At 47.1% G+C, this 19,100-nt stretch overlaps 1 protein-coding gene across 4 annotated transcripts in view; it reads right to left on the bottom strand.

The window, feature by feature from the left end:
• The window catches only part of LOC134557296 (ATP-binding cassette sub-family A member 10-like), a 59,831-nt gene that overhangs the window by 11,952 nt on the left and 28,779 nt on the right, over nt 1-19,100 (bottom strand). For 2 of the 4 annotated variants that reach the window (XR_010082021.1, XM_063410166.1), the window contains exons 1-23: nt 17,186-17,837; nt 14,998-15,107; nt 14,415-14,625; nt 13,252-13,410; nt 12,929-13,029; nt 12,481-12,707; nt 11,903-12,041; nt 10,766-10,951; nt 9,613-9,760; nt 8,982-9,153; nt 8,364-8,422; nt 7,856-7,966; nt 7,609-7,784; nt 7,213-7,332; nt 6,160-6,298; nt 5,939-6,029; nt 5,494-5,633; nt 4,790-4,909; nt 3,346-3,541; nt 2,203-2,369; nt 1,364-1,491; nt 857-994; nt 284-397 (exon numbers count right to left, since the gene is read on the bottom strand). Coding sequence is in view for 3 of the 4 variants with exons in the window: in XM_063410166.1 (XP_063266236.1) it covers nt 284-397; nt 857-994; nt 1,364-1,491; nt 2,203-2,369; nt 3,346-3,541; nt 4,790-4,909; nt 5,494-5,633; nt 5,939-6,029; nt 6,160-6,298; nt 7,213-7,332; nt 7,609-7,784; nt 7,856-7,966; nt 8,364-8,422; nt 8,982-9,153; nt 9,613-9,760; nt 10,766-10,951; nt 11,903-12,041; nt 12,481-12,707; nt 12,929-13,029; nt 13,252-13,410; nt 14,415-14,625; nt 14,998-15,099 (3,144 nt within the window). In the remaining variant the exon portion in view is untranslated. Of the gene's footprint in view, nt 1-283; nt 398-856; nt 995-1,363; nt 1,492-2,202; nt 2,370-3,345; nt 3,542-4,789; nt 4,910-5,493; nt 5,634-5,938; nt 6,030-6,159; nt 6,299-7,212; nt 7,333-7,608; nt 7,785-7,855; nt 7,967-8,363; nt 8,423-8,981; nt 9,154-9,612; nt 9,761-10,765; nt 10,952-11,902; nt 12,042-12,480; nt 12,708-12,928; nt 13,030-13,251; nt 13,411-14,414; nt 14,626-14,997; nt 15,108-17,185; nt 17,838-19,100 lie in introns of those variants that run through there. The other 2 variants (XM_063410168.1, XM_063410167.1) reach the window with 2 other exon arrangements.

Raw genomic sequence — 19,100 nt, 5'->3', positions numbered from 1 at the left:
GCCAGAGGAATGGCCCCAGGAAATGAAAAGGGAATAGAATCTGTCACCATTGTGATTCTGGGGTAAAATCTGATCTCTTTTTTGTCTTTTAGTGTTTTGTGCTGGTGTAAAACTTCCCATGGGTCAAAACACCCCAAGCTGCCAGTCATAGGGCTGGGCTCAATTATCTCTGAGGTGTTTCCAACCTAAATGATTCTGTGATTCTGTACTCAAACAGCCTTCTGGCAGTGCAGGTGTAATCCCTTCTGCCTACCCCAAACCTGCTTCATTTCAAGGAATTTACCTTGCAATCCTGCGTGTAGCCCATTGCAAAGTGAGGAGGAAAACCAGGGAATAACAGCAGCATATAAATGAGGTAAATAGATATAAAATAATCCCAGTACTGTGTGTTGAACAGCTGAAAACAGAAGAACAAAGCATTTGTGGAAAATGGCCTACAATTCATTTTACCATTCTTCTTACTGCATTTCTCATGGACTACAGGGCAGTATGAGCAAAAAAAGAGGGATTTGAAACCAAATTTTGGAAGGTTTTTCCAAACCAGAGCCATGCAAAGTTCTTGCTAGTGAGGAGACATGGGTGATGCAGGTCCCACTCCTCTATCCCAGGGAATTCTGTCTTCCATCAACTGATGGGAACCCCCTGGAGAAACCCTCCCAGCCACCCTCTAAATCCAGCAGAGACCCACATGGGAAAAATCAGATCTGATTTTCCTGAAGTCAAACGTGGTGGTTCCAGAGACACCATGAGGGAGGGTGGATTAAAGTGTTCAGACAGCCCCACAAGGCTTCCTGTTAAAATCTGAGGAATTAGTGAGACTTTAAATGGTTTTCTGACACCTTCTGGCTTCACTTACGGAGAATAAGGGGTGGCTCCAGACCTGGATGTGCCTGGTGGAGTTGAGGGTCCTCAGCAGGGAGTTGCTGATGATGTTCACCAGCACTGGGAAACAATTGACAGCATCCAAGTGGCACAGCAAAGTGAACCTGTAGCTCTTCAAAGAGCAGGAAAACAAGGTGAGAACTCCTGGCTTTTCTCATCTACAACAGGGAAGCAGTAGAAAAGGAGCACACCAGGAAAATCCAGGCCTGAAACAGCTTTGCTTATGCCTTGTTCACTAAAAAACGAGTTATGAGGTATTGGAAGTCTGCACTGCTGTGTTAAAAATGTACATTTTGAGGTGGAAGGTCAGGGAGATAAGGTCTCCTCTAGCACGGACTTTACTGCTCAAAATACTTCCTAATTTTCATACCTGGGGTACAAAAAGTCAACAGGGCCATCCCACAGGGACAGCTGATGGAGGCACCTTGTTTAATTCTTCAGCTGTTGTGAGGAAATAGAGGGAGAGGAGAAAAATCCTCACCTGACCTTTGCGGGACACTTCTATAGCCCCGTTGTGTTGTAGCTCCTCTGTGATATTTTCCTCCTTTGCTATTTCCACTGTGAGATCCTGGCTCTGGAGCACATGGATGAAGTCATCAATGCCTGTGCCTGGTGTGAGGACCAGAAACAGAGGAATTATAACACTGGAAAACAAAAGAGTCTGTGATGATTTGACTTTTTGTTTTTAAATCCATGACCACCAAACAAAAACAGAGGAAATCTAATAACTGTGGGCATCAGCCAGCACATGTGTGCTGGATCTTTGCATGTTCGTTTATAGGAAGTTAATGGATTTCAGTCTGAATTTTTGCATTGTCTTTTTTTCCCCCCTCCAGCCTTTTCTGAGGTGCTACAAAATGAATTTTCCTTTGGGACCATCTGATGAAGATACCAGTGTCAATCTCTGGCTAATTAACATAAAATATCATCCTCCCATGGGAATGCAGAAGGTGAAACTCTGAAGGCAGCCCACTAATTTGACTCAGTGTGAGTGAGCCTGGAGCGTGGCGCCTGCTTGAAAATCCCACACTCTGAAATCGCTTGGATTGAGACCTGGATTTGTGGCAGGGGGAGAACCCTGTCCCCATCCTATCTCACCTCCTCTGAAACCCTTTTGCCCCCCTCTCATCAGGGTCTCTGAATCCACAGCAGGTTTCCCTCACAACCCTTTAAAGACAATCCCTGCTCTCTTCCCTCCTTAAAACCTTCATCCCTCTTGGATCCTCTACATCTACACCCCTCTGCTCCATCCTGTGCTTTCCTTTGGAGCAGCAGGGAGCCCGGAGCTGGGAAGGATGAGGGAAGGCTGGCTGCCCTCACCTGTGTGGTTGTAGACCAGGAGGGTGGTGGTGTCCAGGTAGGATCTCCTCCCCAGGGGCAAGAAGTACCGTGCAGGAGAGAGCTGCCAGGCACTGACGCTCTGCCAGCCAGCCAGCAGGCACAGCTGCAGCACCAGAGGCAGCAGGAAAACCACCAAGAGCAGCAAACTGCGTTAAGAAAGAGATGGATGAACACTCTGGAAAGAGGGATTCAGCAGAAATGTGGTCAGAATGTGATTTTGTGTTGGGAACGGTGGGTGATATTCGGGTTACCCAATGCTCTGTTAAAAACTTCTGGCAATTTTCACAGAATCATGGAATGTCCTGATTTGGAAGGGAGCTACAATGATCATGGATCCAGCTCATGGCCTTGACACACCAACAACCCCACCCTGGGCATCCCTGGAGCAGTGTCCAAGCACTCCTGGAGCTGTGGCAGCCTCGGGGCCGTGCCCATTCCCTGGGGAGCCTGGGCAGTGCCAGCACCTCTGGGGGAAGAACCTTTCCCTGATCTCCAATCTAAACCTCCCCTGACACTGCTCAACTTTTTATGACCATGAAATGCCTTCCAGACTTCCTTTAGATACAAGGTTTTCATAAATCAGCACCTTCTAAACATTTTAAGTCCAAGAAATGCCTTTCACACTTCCTTTAGATACAAGTTTCTCATACATCAGCATCTTCCTTTAGTTCCCTGTGCCCCACCAGGAAATTCCAGCTTGAACACCAGTGGGGCCAAATGAGTTCAAACACTGGCAGCACAAGAGAATTAAAAAAAGAAAAAAAGAAAAAAGAAGAAGCAGAGGAAGCCTGAAAGTACACTCTGTACACACTGACTTATTTTAAAACTTACTCCATTTGATATAAAAATATTTTGAAATGATTTTTTTCTTTGGAAAGAAGATGGGTTTCTCTTGCATAAATTATTCAGCATAGAAATGAAAATACACAAAAGATTTTTTGTTAGCAGCACTGGAAAGGAAAAAAACTTTCCCCTCCTCTGCGTGCAGATGACCAAGATCATTCCCAGCCAAGACCTCACATTGATTAATCCAAACTCATCGAAGCAGGGGTGTGGAAATTGTCCCTGCGTGGTGTGACCACCACTTCCAGACCTCCAGGAGAGAACCCCTTTGTTACTTACATGGACTGCAGGTTCTTCACGGAGCTCTTGAGCTTCAGGAAGTGCACCCGTGCCACTGCAGAGGCCTGCTGTCTCCAGAGGGGCAGCCCCTGCAGCGACGCTGTGCCCGTGTCCGAGAGCAGCAGCGAGCACGGCCGAGCCTCGCCGGGGCGCCCCGGGGCTGCTGCTCCCCACTCCTCCCCAGGGATGGGCTCGTCTGCAGAGAGGTTACACACGCACATTTATGGCCAAGATCAGCTTCTAGTGGGGGTTCATGAAGGTTGAAGAGCCACCTTTGAAGGTGTCTTGGGTTGCAATGCAAAATGTAACCAAAAATGTGTGTGCTGTTGTCATCTGTTAAAATAGTTGGGGAGGTGGTTTTGGTTTTTTTCTATTCTGTGACCAGCTCCGGGGAGGGAGGATCCTCTGTGAAACTGTTAAACCAGCTGTGGCAGTGTTCTTTATCCCTTCCAGGACCCATCCTCCCTCCAGGGGATCTCTGCTGTCCATGGGCCATCCAGGCTCCCTGCAGGGCTGATCCAATTCCATCATCCATGGGAGATGCTGCACCCAGGGGAGGAGCCCGGCATTCCCACCTGGATAAACCCTGGGATTCAGAGCCCAGCACAGCCTGTGTGCACTGCATTCCCACCTGGATAAACCCTGGCATTCAGAGCCCAGCACAGCCTGTGTGCACTGCATTCCCACCTGGATAAACCCTGGCATTCAGAGCCCAGCACAGCCTGTGTGCACTGCATTCCCACCTGGATAAACCCTGGGATTCAGAGCCCAGCACAGCCTGTGTGCACTGCATTCCCACCTGGATAAGCCCTGGCATTCAGAGCCCAGCACAGCCTGTGTGCACTGCATTCCCACCTGGATAAACCCTGGATAAACCCTGGCATTCAGAGCCCAGCACAGCCTGTGTGCACTGCATTCCCACCTGGATAAACCCTGGGATTCAGAGCCCAGCACAGCCTGTGTGCACTGCATTCCCACCTGGATAAACCCTGGGATTTGGAACACCAGGACTGTTTGCACTGCATTCCCAGAGGGAGACCAGACCCATCTCACCAGCACTGGACCTTTCTAAAGGATCATCTCTGCTCCAACAGAACCACCTCTGTCACTGCAGGAGGACTTGACTGCACTGCTGCCAGCACCCTGACCAACAGGGTGTCAGGCTGTGTTCTGACTCTGTCAGGGTTTTTCTTTTTCTTGTTTGTTTGCTTTTTTGTACTCTTACATTTTTACTCTTTCTAGTAAAGAATTGTTGTTCCTATTCCCACATCTTTGCCTGAGACCCCCTTAATTTCAAAATTATAATAATTTGGAGGGAGGGGGTTTACATTCTCCATTCCAAGGGAAGTTCTGGCTTCCCCTGGCAGACACCTGCCTTTCCAAATTAAGACAGGAGGTTACTGTGTGCGAGCTGATCTCTTTGGCTGTGGATTGTAAATTGTACCTTCTTGACTGGCTGTGGCTTCTCCCTCCAGCCTCAGGAACACGTCCTCCAGGGTCGTCATGCTGACTCCGTAGTTGATAATTCCCTGCTCAGAGCAGCTGTCGAGGCCGCTGAACAGATCTGCAGGACAGAGATGAAATAAAGGCATCAGCACAGAGATCCAGACCACTCTGGTTCAGCTGAGCCAGCCTGACCAGAGCATCTCCAGTGACGGAGAATGCAACAGAGCAAGGGACTGCTGGGACACAAAGGTGTGGAGGAACACAAAACTGCCAGGAATCCCTCATGGAAGGTGTTTTTCTGCTTAGTAACAACATTTCAGACTGTTTTCATCCTGTGTGGGATGGCCAGGCTGAAGTGATGGGCACAGTGGGTGAGAAATGGGCACAGAGCAGCGCAGGTTGTGTGGGGTTTTCTCTTATTTCTGTCTTTCATTTAACAGAAAGAGAACTGAACTCTCTGTAACACGCATGGCCCCATTTAGCCTGCAGGGTTTGTCACTGCAAACAATAGAAAGGCATTTGGTGCACAATTTGATCTTAAATGTATGATAAAATTGCAGGGAAATCCCAAACTGTGCTGGTTTTGAAGTCCTGATGTGACTCCCGTAAAAAAATCTCCCTTAGCATTTCTCCTTCCCCACATTTGTCATTATTTTTTTTTTTCTTCTAGGGATAATTCTCAATTATTTTCATACACGTTACCTGGGAATTTCTTCACGTTTTCTAAAGGCAGTTTATATCTCAGTTCATACTGGGTTTGTCCTGAGAACGTGGCGTTGGGGATGCAGCCTTTCACCAGGGATGTCAGATTCTCCAGGTCACAAGACTCACTGACATGGATCCTGTTGTGTGGAAAATACAGAGAAGTTTAGGTTTGGAATAAAAACAACCCAAACCCTCCCAGACAAACAACATCCACCATTTTATGGATGCATAAAAAGAAAACTCCAATATTCTTCATTCATTCGTTACCTACTCTGGATTAACTAACCCTAACCCTAAATTTTACTGCTGTTTCCGTTAACAGAGCTGGATTTCAATGCAGGTAATTAATTTGTTTTGATGACATCTGCTCTAGGGTCTCACTAATTCCGGTGTCCCCTTGTCCTTGCATGTTGCCAGGTACTGCTGGGGCTTAAGGAGATACCTTAAATGATAGCAAATCCCCCATTTTTTCTTCAGGAACAGAGAAGAGCCAACACACTTCAGCCTCCCGTGCGAGATAAAAGCCTTGCGGTCTGGAGAAAGGAAAAGCCACAGGAATTTCTGCTGCAGCCCACCAGAACCAGAGCTGCAGGTTGCCATTTTTTGGGGCTTTATGCTCTGGGATCACCTCGTGGGGATGCCCTGGGCAGAGCCCCTGCTCACCTGCCAGGATATCGGCCTCGTCCATGAGCTGGGTGCTGAACAGGGTCACCCGTCCCGCCCGCCGCTCCCGCAGGAGGCTCCACACCTGGTGCCTGGAGAGAGGATCCAGCCCCGCCGTGGGCTCGTCCAGGAGCAGAACCTGCAGGAGGGGTGGAATCAGACACTCTGAACCTGCAGGAGGGATGGAATCAGACACTGAACCTGCAGGAGGGATGGAGTCAGACACTGAACCTGCAGGAGGGGTGGAATCAGACACTCTGAACCTGCAGGAGGGATGGAATCAGACACTGAACCTGCAGGAGGGATGGAATCAAACACTGAACCTGCAGGAGGGATGGAATCAGACACTGAACCTGCAGGAGGGATGGAATCAGACACTGAACCTGCAGGAGGGGTGGAATCAGACACTGAACCTGCAGGAGGGATGGAATCAAACACTGAACCTGCAGGAGGGGTGGAATCAGACACTGAACCTGCAGGAGGGATGGAATCAGACACTGAACCTGCAGGAGGGATGGAATCAAACACTGAACCTGCAGGAGGGATGGAGTCAGACACTCAGAACCTGCAGGAGGGATGGAATCAGACACTGAACCTGCAGGAGGGATGGAATCAGACACTGAACCTGCAGGAGGGATGGAGTCAGACACTCAGAACCTGCAGGAGGGGTGGAATCAGACACTGAACCTGCAGGAGGGATGGAATCAGACACTCAGAACCCACAGGAGGGATGGAGTCAGGCATTCCTCCTTGCCAGAGCAGCTGCGCCTCTCTGGGTTTAGTACTCTGAATGTGACAGACCCAGAGCATCCTTTAGATAAGGGTGGCTCTTCTGGGGGCTGTGGGAGCTCAGGGAGCTCTGTCTGCTTCAAAACTCACCTGGCAAGGTGGGTTATGAGTTTAAAAGAACCCCAAGAAATTATGAAATTTATTAATTCTAATTATAAGCACTTTAAAGAAGTCTGAAATCCTAGAGCCAAACACATGCCCAAGGTTTTAATTATGTTGGACCTGAGTATTTCCTACCTCACAGAGCCGTGCCTGCTGCTTTACCTGGGGGTTTCCAAGCATGGCTATTCCAAGGGATAATTTCCTTTTCTGCCCACCGCTCAGTTTTTCAGCTGGAGTGTCCTGAATGTTGCTGATATCCAGCAGTTCCAGAATGTTTTGCACCTAGAACAGTACAAGGATGTCTATTTTCAGCAGCCATTGTCCTTCCATCCTTTATTAGGGTAGATTTAGATTTAAATTAGACATCAGAAGGAAATTGTTCTCTGTAAAGGAGGTGAGGCCCTGAGAAGTTGTGGCTACCCCAGGATCCCTGGAAGTGTCCAAGGCCAGGCTGGACACTGGGGCTTGCAGCATTAATTCTCAGAGGATCCAGGTGGATTCTTTGAGCTTCCCAGCACAAAAGGAGCCTCTGTGGAATGGTGGGGATCACACACTCACCTCTCGCTCCACCTCTTTGGACCTGATGCCCTTGATTTCTGCAAAAGTTTTCAGGTTTTCTTTCACTGTCAGGACCTCGAAGTGCGTGTTGAACTGCGGGCAGATCCCTGTCATGGCCCTGATCTCCTCCCTGTCTCCCATCTCAGAGAGCTTGTAGTTGTAAATGGTGGCAGAGCCTGTTCACGGGGATAAATGGGATGTGAAGGGATCTTTTAGATCTTTTTTCCCCACCCCAGCCTCCTCCTACCTTCCGAGGGGAAGCTGAGCCCGCTGAGCACGTTCAGCAGCGTGGTCTTGCCAGCCCCGCTGTGGCCCAGCAGGGCAGTGATCTGACCCTCATAAATGTTTAAAGACAGACCTGGGGCAAAAATAACATCAAGTCTGGGGAGGAATGAGGTTTGAATTGTCCCCGCTCACTGTGGAAGCCAAGAGAAATCAGGAAGTACAAGAATGAAGTGATGATAATTAGCCAAAAGAGCACTGAGTGGGGCAAAGCTCTGCAAACCTTTAACTAAAAGTGGAAGGAGTTCTGTATTTAGCAAAAAAGACAGAAATAAAACAATTTTAAAATTAAAATTTTTCTTCTCTTTAATCTTACTGAAAACAGCAAATCAGTAAGAACTGAACAAGTGATCAGCCACACCAATTAATATTTGACATAAATTTTCAAGCAATGCAAGTGTGTTTTTGCATTGACTGTTTACACAACGGTGTTTCCTTGTCTTTAACAGGAATTAATCCCACAGCTTTCATACCTCTTAAAGCTTCTGTCTTCTTGTCCTTCCTCTTATAGGTTTTTGTAATATTGTGGAGCCTAAAAGGAAGGTAAGGAGGTTATTATATAGGGATTTCTGTAAATTCTTTTCCCTGCTACTCTTTTGCATTTTTATGAACCTTAAGTTACAATGGCAAAAAAAGCATGAAGGAGACAAAAGGTGTTGAGAAACAAAATTGAGATTCACAGGTTTGACAGGCTCTGTGCCCAGGTGTGAACGTCACAACCTGGCACCAAAAATGAGGCAGCAAGGCTGGCAAAGACCAAAGGCCAAACCCGTGGCAACACTTTTACAATGAAGAATTGCCCTCTTCATTCTCCCTTTTGTCCCCAAAGGACACTGAAAGACCACAACAAATAAAACCCAGTTATTTTTTAATCTAAAATGTATCTAAATTTCACCTTTAGTGGCCAGTCTGAATTATCTTTTTATCTCTAATTTTTCTCAGTGAAACATTTTTATCTCTCGTTTTTCTCTGTGAAACAAAATGTTTTGCCAGAGCCTCACGGCCATGAAAACTGCCTGGAAAACTCAACCCAAGCTGATGGAAGGAGTGGGGAGCACTAAATCAGACACAAGAGTTCCTTCTCCCATAACCTGATGGCCTCTTTCCCCAGGAACTCGGGGGGCACAGGCTCTGCATCATCCCCAAGGAGCTCCTCAGGGTTTGCTGTGGCTCTGGGCACGTCCCTGGTGGAGCCTCTCCTGCTCCTCATCCAGTATGAGGTCTTCAGGAAGAACAAAGGAGGGTCTGGGATCCCATATTTGCCTGCCAGGAAGGAAATAAAGATGTTCTGCCATTAACCAGAGGCACAGCCGAGACATCATCCTAGACTAAACTTTCAGGAGTTTCAAATGAGTATAAAATTGCTGCTTTTTCCAGTCAAAACCCCCAGATTTGGAGCAGAGGCAAAGGAGACAAGAAGGGTGGCTTCAGGGATTTATGTCATGAATTCTGTGCTTTTTGTAATGAATTAAAGTATTGTCCTGCACATTATGACACTATAATCTCATAATTAGAAAGACAAAACATTAAATGAAAAAAAAACCACTTTGTTGTCATTGATTCTCTGAATGTGGCTGTGCCAGAAACAGAAAAGTCACTCTGTGGCATTATAAATTTCTTTTAGTCCAAATCTTATTTTCATTGAGCCCAAGAAAGGAGCAGCCCATCATTTCCTTGATACAGCCCATGCAACTCATGTAAATAAAGATAAATCATTACTACCTGGCAGAATTTTGTCGAAATACAGAGCCAGCAGCAAGTACAAGACTGAGTCAAACACCAGCAGTACGTATGTTGAAAATAAAAAGTATGCTTCCTCCATAAGTGTGGAAAAGGAGAAACCTATCATGTATTTCTCTAAATGGAAAATCTGAAATAAAAAGAGAAAGAAGAATAAATTCCAGGCTGGAAAAATATGCACATGCCACAGATGCAACTCTGCTAACCCAGAAATCATCTGCAGTACTGAGCAACTGCTTTTATTTTCTTTTTAAAGGGGAAGGGGAATGAATTTACTCCATGCAGAGATCTTCACACTTTAATTCAGAATTTTCCAGAACAATAGAGAAACAGAAGAAAAGAGCAGAGTTTTAGAGGAGATCAATTCAAAAAACTTGATATTGGCACTCTTGATGTGAGAGAGTCACGACAAAAATGTTATAATTTACATAATGATTGATTTAACCATATGGCAAATTAACAAAGTCAGTCTCTTTTTCTGCTGGTGCAGAAATCTCTCCCGGGAATATATATATACATATATATATATATTTTAGTCCAAATATATATACATATATATATATATATATATATGAAGAAATCAAATATTAGAGCTGGGAAGAGCTGTGGAGCTATGACTAAAGGCAAACTGGGAGAGGGCAGGGATTTCTCCAGGGTGGGGATGGAGGCAGGGCAGCAGCAGAGGGATCCAGAGCTGGATTTGCACAGGAGGAGGGGAGTGACTGGGAGCCAAGGATGCTGCCCCTGATGCCCCCGAGGATAATGAGGCTCTTGTGTGCAGGGATGGGGCTTCCTCAGGGTCAGACGTGCACAACAGCAGATTTTTTTTTGTGCCAAGGGCCCTTCTTGTCTCTGCATTCAGCTGGTTTTAAAGCAGGGGATTGGGATGGGGGCGTTGGAGCCCCTCCGTGCTGCCCAGCACAGCTCAGCTCATGTGGGGGTTTCAAACGGGCTGTGGAGAGAAAGGGAAAATGCCTGAATGTTTCACAGCTGGGTTTTTGAGCTAAGGGCAGGAATTACAGCTGAGTTTGGAGCTAAGGGCAGGAATTACAGCTGAGTTTGGAGCTAAGGGCAGGAATTCCTGCGCCTTTCCCTGTGAGAGGAAGGTCCAGCTGCAGGGGTGGTGCCCCCGTACCTCAGCAATGGCAGTGTTGAATGCAAAAGGACACATCAGACCAAGAAACCACTTCAGGGGCTTGGGGACGTCCTCTATCAGCACCGCCAGGCTCAGGAACCCAAAGACAAAGATGATGAGGAAACCCACGGAGCTGACAAGCTTGGAGGTCCTTAAGAGGGAGCAGAGCATGAAAACCAGGTGGATCTGTAAGAACAGAAGTTTCCTTCAACCGGTTCCTTCAACCATTTCCCTCAGCTTCCAATCTGAAGGAAATAAATACCCTTAACAGCAGCACTTCCATTTGCCAGGCACCAGATCTCTGCTGAGCTGAGTCTGTGTGATGAAATCCACTAAAACCCCTCTGGGTGGGTCAATCTGAGTTTCAAACTGGGCCTTGTGTAGCTGAACAAGAGCCTGTGAGCCCTCCAGGCTGCAAAGGAAATCTCTGCTGCTGACTGGAAAAGCCACTCAGATTTCAGCCAGCACAGCCCACAGAGCTCCTGAGCACTGTGCAAAAGGCTCTGGAGCAACGCTTGGACCCATCAGCTCAGTAATTGTGGGAGCCCTGGGCACTGAGAATTTTAACATTTCTGTGCTGACAGGCACTGACCCCCAGGCAAACACTGCATTGACCTGAGGCTGTGGAACAGGCTTCCAAAATAGAGTGACAGCACTGGGACTGTGGTGTGGAGTTGAATAGAATCACAGGGTGCAAAACTTAAAGTTTAAGGGTTTGGAATATAGTAATATATATAAAGCAAGAAGGAGGTTTTAGGGCAGAGTCCTTCTTTTTCACCTTCTTCTCCTTGGGTCTGGGTGATGTTTTGTAATTGGGTAGAAAAATCCACACTCCACGCCATGGGTGGTTGGTTATTGGGTTAAAAATAAAAATAATTTAGGTGTCATTTCTTAATTGGACAGTTTATCCTTAAAAGGCCTTGTAGAGAGAGGGAGGGGGCTCAATTTCTAGTTTGTTAGCTAGAAGTGCTGTAGAAGTCACGATTTGTGAGACTGTAATACAGATAAGAATTAATAAACATCTGAGTCCTAATAAGAAACACCATCTGGAGCATTTAATCCCGACCCTGGCAAAAAGAAGATAGAACAGGTAATAAATCATACGGGGAGGAAATCTGGCTTTAAAGCCTGACTTACACACGCCAAGCCATAGAGGAAAAACAGGAGTGAGACTGCAGGGAAGCTGCTGGTGTAGAAGGGTTGGTGCAGCACCAGGGCTGTCAGCAGGCAGGAGAAGATCAGCACATAAAGAGAGTACAGCAAACTCCAGGACAGCCTGGGGAGGGAAAGGCACCATCAGCCTTGTGTGTAACCAACAGCTCTGCTTGCAATTCATCTGCACCTCGGGAGGGGTCACGTTTAAACATTAATTATTTCCTGTGGCAATGATTTCTCTTTCATGCCCTCAGAACAGAGAGGTGATCCAGCTTAGGAGGAAACGAGCAGAGGACTTCACTGCCATGCTCAACCCTCTGGCTGAGACACTGAGCAAAAACAGTGATCAGTCACCTCAACTAGTATTTGAGATAAATTTTCAAGCAATGAAAGTGTTTTTTTGTTTTTTCATTGACTCATTGAGATGTTTGCACAATGGTGTTTCCTTGTCTTCACCAGGAATCAACCTCACAGCTGAGAAAAGTCATGAACCCCCTGATCTCACTGCCCAGGAACAGGCTGATTTTTGGTGAACATATTCCATTTTAAAAAGAACTCACCAAAAGGCGATGTCCTGCAGCCCCATGGTCTTCATCAGCACTTTGAGCTGCTTCTTTTCCCGTGTGACATTCCTTGACAAGAAATACATGAAGGGGAAGAAGCACATGACGATGATGATCATGGGGAAGCTGTACTCCAGGCTGACAGAGAAGAGGATGCTCTGGGACCGCATTCGGATGCCAGCAATGGATTTCATTTCTTCCCAAACAGAATGATTTGTCACCATCTAAAGGAGTGCAAGGTCAATAGATCAGTGTTTCGCTTACTTTCTGCAGTGAGGTGCATTTATATAAGGAATATTCTGCTTCATCCTCGCTAGGTTAACTTTTTAAAGCAGCTTTATTTTCTGTCAAACCCATCCGGTGCTATTCTTACAGCAGAGTTTGCCTTTCCTATATTATATTTAAAATAAAAGGGTGCCTCCATCAGTTCCTAAATTGGATTTACCTCTATAATGGCAGCGTCAATGCTGGACTGCAGGGACAGGAAGCCTCTGTACCAGTACTTTGGGCTGTTGCAGAGCCCTGGGGAGAACTGGTAGCAGCTGTCTGCAAGGGAAAGGGCATCACACTAACAAAAAGTAATTAATTTTCACTATTAAATGTAATGACAAGAACACACTGGCACTGTGGGAAACTCCTCAAATGGACAGTGACAAGGAAAAAAACCCCTGAACACCCAAACCCACAGTTTATTCCATCACTTAAATATGGGTTATTCCCACCCTGTCCACACCAGGTAAGCACCCTGAAATTCTCATTTTGCGTTACCTCTGTCTCCAATGACTTCATTGGGAACAACCACATGGGCGGTAGGAAACCTGAGGTGGTAGGAGAAGTTGTCCTTAAATACAACTCCTATAATTTCCCTGTTTGAAATCCAGGCTCTCTCCATGGCTTTCTCATCATCCAGCTCCTCTAGTTTTATACCTGTGGAATGTCAGAAAAATACTGCCATGAGATTTTGTGAGTGAGGAAATGTGTCCACAGGCATGGAGGGAATGTTCTGCTTTTTTAGCACTGCAGCTCCTCCTTTCCATTTCTTACTGCCCAGGGAGGCAGCTCTAAACCCTTCAGATGTTACCAGTTGAGAAGAAATGCATCTGAAAATAATGATTTTTAATGTGTTTTTAAAGTATTGGGGGATATTAGGTAAGGCAGAGGTTTCCAGTTCAGAAGGGCATGCTGTTTAAATTACCTATTTAAACAGGTAGTTTAATTCATAGAGAAGAAATATTTATGAAAATGCAGGATTTAGGATTAATTTTCTCTCCTGATCCAAGATGCTGGAGAACCGCTACAACACTGCACACACACAAGAGGTTATGTGGGTTTTTTATCTTCTTTTCTTCTGTTAGAGCAGGGATTAAATGCTTGAGAGATGCAGTTTGGGCTCAGATGTTTATTAATTCTTATCTATAGTCTCACAAGCTGTGAGCTCTAGCTAACAAAGTAGAAAATGGCTCTGTCTCTAACTCTTTCCAAGATCTTTTAAGCACAAATGAACTAATTATGAGATGACACCTAAATTATTTTTACTTTTAACCCAATAACCTGTGGCCTGCAATGCAGACTTTTCTATCCAATTACAAAACACCACCCAGACCCAAGGAGAGGAAGATGAAAGAACAAGAACAACTTAGACTATGCCCTAAATCCTCCTTCTTGCTTTATATATATTACTATACACTAAACCTTTAAATTCTAAGTTTTGCACCCTGTGATATCACATAATTCTATTCAAACTACACACTGGGATTATCCCAGTGCTGTCACTCAATTTTGGAAGCCTGTCCCACAGCCTCAGGTCAACAAGCCCCAGGCTTGCTTAGGGGTCAGTGCCCGTGAGCACAGAAAACCTGAAATTTTCAGTGCCCAGGGTTCCAACAAGGTTAAATCACGACAAAATTCAACATTTAAAAAGCAAAACCCACCCGTCATGACAGAGCTGGAGGCCACTTTGCTCATGATGTGCCTGGTGGTGGCAGTGACGGGGGTGAAGGTGACGGTGACGCCGGAGGTGTTGAAGGCAGGGTCGTCCAGGTGGCCCAGGTGGCCCAAGGGCACCTCGGGGTAGTGGATTTGTGAGATGAAGGAGGACACGATGAACAGCAGGGGCAGGAAGAGCAGGGACAGAATCCACTCCTGCACCAGGGAGGAGAATTTCACAGCGGTATAAAAACATGTTCCTTGTGGGGCTAAAATGTAATCAGGAGGAATTCAGCCTTTGTGGGATTGAAATATGAAAAAGAGGAACTCGGTCACACTCATTTCTTAGGTGTGGATGAAGAGACTCTCTGCACTGCGCCCATCACCTGCTCATTTGTCACAAACCAGACATAAATATCTCTATTTAAAACAAATTCAAGTCTCCAAGTGTTCATCACCAGTCAGGCTTCTCAAAAGTACTTTAAGTACTAATTTTACCCAAAGAAGTTGGTGTCTAGGGGCAGGCAGGGATTGGTCACTCTCAGCAGTTAGCTACTATTTTGTTTTTATTTTTAATTTTTTCCTTACCTGAAAGCTCTGCATCTTCATCCTCCACTTGATCTGGACATTTTTCCACAATAGAATTTTAGTTTGCTGGAATACACTTATATTCCTCTGGAGTGTCTTCATCTTTGAACCTAGAGACAATTTCTTTTTGAAAATTGCTTTCAAATACAACAAAAGCCAAACCAGCAGCAACTGGTTTTATTTGCACAGTCCTTGCAGATGTGCAGTGAAACCTTTTCTCCCTTTTCACGGCAAGGATGAGCTGAAGAAACTCAGATGTGTGCTGAGCTCAACCACCCTCGCAAACACAGGGTCCAAGAGACCTCATCTCCCTCAACACACCCCAACCCTCACAGCTCAGCAGCAAAAACTGATAAAAATCAGAATTTCAGGCTTCCATGCTGCAGCATGGGGAGTTTGGGAGGAGTTATTGATGAAATACAAAAGGGACTATCACGCTACATGACCTAATCAGCTTGGGTGGGCTCCACATAGTCAATTAAAATCCCTAAAATCCTTTCACTCGTAATTTTAATGCGCTGTAGGCTCAACACCAAGAAGGGTTGAGCAACTCTTGGCTGTGGTGTGACTGAGCTCTTGTGGTAAACAGCATCTGCTGGAGGAAACTTGGAGCCATGAGGGAACAGATTCTTGGAAGTGCGTGGGAGAGATGTCACTGGTGGGTTATTGATGAGAAATGAGAGAAAACCGAGTGGCCACGAGCATGCACTGCTGTGTCAGTGGAGCAGACAGGGCAGAATCCTCAAAATGACATGGTCAGAGCAAAACAAGGATTATTTTCCCTGGTTAATGCTGGTGGTGGGAACTGAAAGGAGTAAAGCATAAAGCTGCCTGTCAGATTTTTGCAGATGAGATGTGCTTATTAACCATCCATGAAATAACCATGAGGACGTTTAATGAGTACCTCTCATCCAGAGGATTCAGTACCTCTAAAAGAGCTCTGCTCACATGGCCAAACTGCTCTGCTGTCCCATCAGGAGCTGAAATCTGCTTTTAAACAAAATCCTGCTCTCCTCGAAGTGATTCTCAGGTAGAAAAATCAGAGCTTTTACAGACCTAATCCCTTCAAACCTTCTATCACAGGGAAGGAAAATCCTGTTCCCCCTGGGGGGCAATGCCTCATGGTGCTGACAGCGAAGACAGAGTTTATCTTCCTCCAAATATTTCTATTCAGCCCTCAGGGGCTGAATTTCCATGTGATGGGACAGCAGGCACTGGAGTGCAGGAAAAGCAGCTGGAACAAGGGGGCTGCCCGGGGCACTCCCTGCAAACACCTGCCCTGCCTTTTGCCATCATCTCCAAACAGATTTTTTTCCTCCCTGATGATCTCACCAAGCCCAGGTGTATTAAAATTTGAATTTGAAAATAAAAATTTGAATTTAGCCTGTGGAATAACCTCTGGACTTCCTTGAATAAATGGTGGGTTTAACTGTGGGCTGTTTGGTTTCTTTTCCACCCCACAGAAGTGAGGATTAGGACGTCGTGTGTCACCCGTGCACACCTCTGACCCGGGGTTTGTGTCACAGCTAAAGCAGCTTGCCAGAGAGTCCCGTGGAGTGACCTGGGCAGGCTGACAGCCCCAGGAGATCCTGGCTGGGCTGGAGAGGTGGCACACCAGGAGCTCATCCTGGACATCCCACGTGTCCCTTGTGTTGTCACCCCCCAGTGCTGACCGACCCTGACCATGCTGCTGTGGGGTTTGGGCAGCTGGGGAAATCCTGGTACAACTTGTACCACATCAAGACAACTTTATGTCTTTGCTGTGGTATTTCAGGTGGGATTTTTTTAGAGCATAAGATGGGCAGAAGTTTTAAATTCAAATTTCAGCTTACACTGGAGGCAGGGAAAGACATCTGCTCCTTTTATGTCCTGGATCACTTAAAACGCTGAGCTGAAGCTGCTGCTTGCTTGCAGTGCTGAGAAACGCTGGGAATGAACCTCTGCCATGAGCTGAGCTCCGTTTGTGTGTTATTTCATGTCAAAGCAGGGTTAAAAAGACTTTATTGCCTTTAAACACCCCTAAGGTTAAACACAGGCTTGACTCAACCTATTAGAAAGATGCCCCGTGCCCCACTCACACATTTGTACCCTCACTCAGTGTTATTAACTCATTATCGTTTACCGGGGGTTTTCATACCTTCAAAACAACATTTTTTATTTAGGCTTAGGAAGAATGCTTAAGTCTTACCTCAGCAGGAAGGTTTGAGAGGAATCCAGAGCTGGTCCTGGAGGAGCAGAGATGCTGAGCCTCCCTGGAATGGACTGGACGACCGTCCTGGAGACTCCCAAATCTCCTCTGCCGGTTTTTTTTCCCCTCAGGCACTTCTGCAAAAGACATTCCTCACACCGTGGCTTCTTTTTTTCCCTGGCTTCCTTCCCCTTCCTCTTTGGCAGAGCTCCAGCTTTATTTGTGTCAGAAAAAGCAAACAGAGCACATCGCTGTTGAGGCGCTGGAGCGCATTGTACCAAAAGCTAACTCAGGACATTCTTGAGTCGTGGCCAAGAGAAGAAAAACAAGCCCCACAACAAACCACACAAAAATCCTTTCTCTGGCAAACTCTGCTGCGTTTCTCAGTGCAGCAGGAGGGGTTGAAGTCAACAGCAATGTCACAGCAAGGGCAGGGGGGACAAAAGGTGGCAAACTCTTCCCGTGGCATCAGCCGCAGAGCAGGAGCAGCAGGGAGGTGCTGCCTCCTGGATAGCAACAGCTCTTCCAGCTAAAAATCAACTTGGAGAGGTTGAAATGAGCCTCTCCTGACTAACTCTGCCCTTCTAAAGGGGGTGGGTTTGGTTCCATCCCAGGCTGGGGAGCGTGGCTGTCCCTGGGTCGCTCACAGCAGCATCCCCGGGCTCGTCACGGATGAGGGACCAGGGGTGGGAGGGAGCAGGAGCAGCTGGGACAGAGGCTGGGCTTGGCAAAGTGGAGCAGCTGCATTTGCTTCCTTCTGCTCTGCCTAGCCGGAGAAAACCACCCCTGAGAGTTAAATCCCGTTCAGATGTTCCAGAGCCAGGCAGACAGCAGAGGCACAGTGAGTCAGGGCACGGGATGAATTAAAACCCATCCCCAGAACATCTCCTGGGTGTCCAAACCTTCTCCTCCCCTCCTTGCAAAAGGAAAAAACCCAGCCCTAACGTGGATAGGTGGAGATGCCAGGTCCCAGCCAGTGACTCTCACAGTCCCCTGCCTGCCCACCTCCCTGACTGATGTTCGGTTCTCTCGTGGAAAGCAGAGCCCCGGGGTGTGGGTGGCTGCTCTGGGGACTCCTCCTGGCAGGAGCAGCCCATCCGTGAGCCACGGCAGCCACCTGCTGGCACCTGCCTGCCCACAGCCCTGCCTGCACTGCTCAGACACCGTCCCCGTCTGCCCGGAGCACCTGCAGAGCTCTCCCTGCCCGTGTCCCTGCCCGTGTCCCTGCCCGTGTCCCTGCCCGTGTCCCTGCCCGCAGCCCAGCATCACCCACACGGACCAGGGCAGCTCAGGGCACTGGGGAGGGTCCATCCCATGGGAGGGCACTGCCCCTGGCCCCCAGGGAGAACCCAGCCCAGCTTTTGCCAGAATCACAGAATCACCAGGTTGGAAGAGACCTCCAAGATCGTCCAACCCAGCCCTAACACCTGAACTAAACCATGGCATTGAGTGCCACGTACAGTCCTTTTTAAACACCTCCAGTCCTTTTTTAAACACCTCCAGGGATGGTGACTCCATCACCTCCCCAGGCAGATCATTCCAGTACTTTATCACCCTTTCTGTAAAAAACTTTTCCCTAATATCCAACCTGTATTTCGCAGAGGGTGCTGGGGGACTTGGCAACAAGACAACACCTGAATGCAGGGAGTTTCTGTTTTATTTATTTCCTATTTTTTTAAAATTTACTTTTTAACTCTAGCCCTGGCAGGCAGATATCCAAGAGGAGATGTTGATCTGCTCAGGCAGGGTCAGGGTGCTGCTGCTTTCCCCCAGCTCCCCACCAGTCTCTCCATCCCTCCCAGGCACCCACAGGGGTGGGTGCAGGTGAGGAGTCCCTTCTCTTCCCAAGGACCAAAGCAAGGCTCAGCCTGCTGTCCATCTTCAGCGCTGTTTTGGGTCAAAGCACACCTTATTT

The sequence above is a fragment of the Prinia subflava genome, chromosome 12, assembly GCF_021018805.1.
Source record: "Prinia subflava isolate CZ2003 ecotype Zambia chromosome 12, Cam_Psub_1.2, whole genome shotgun sequence".
NCBI lineage: Eukaryota > Metazoa > Chordata > Aves > Passeriformes > Cisticolidae > Prinia > Prinia subflava.
This window is presented reverse-complemented; position numbering and strand designations above follow the sequence as displayed.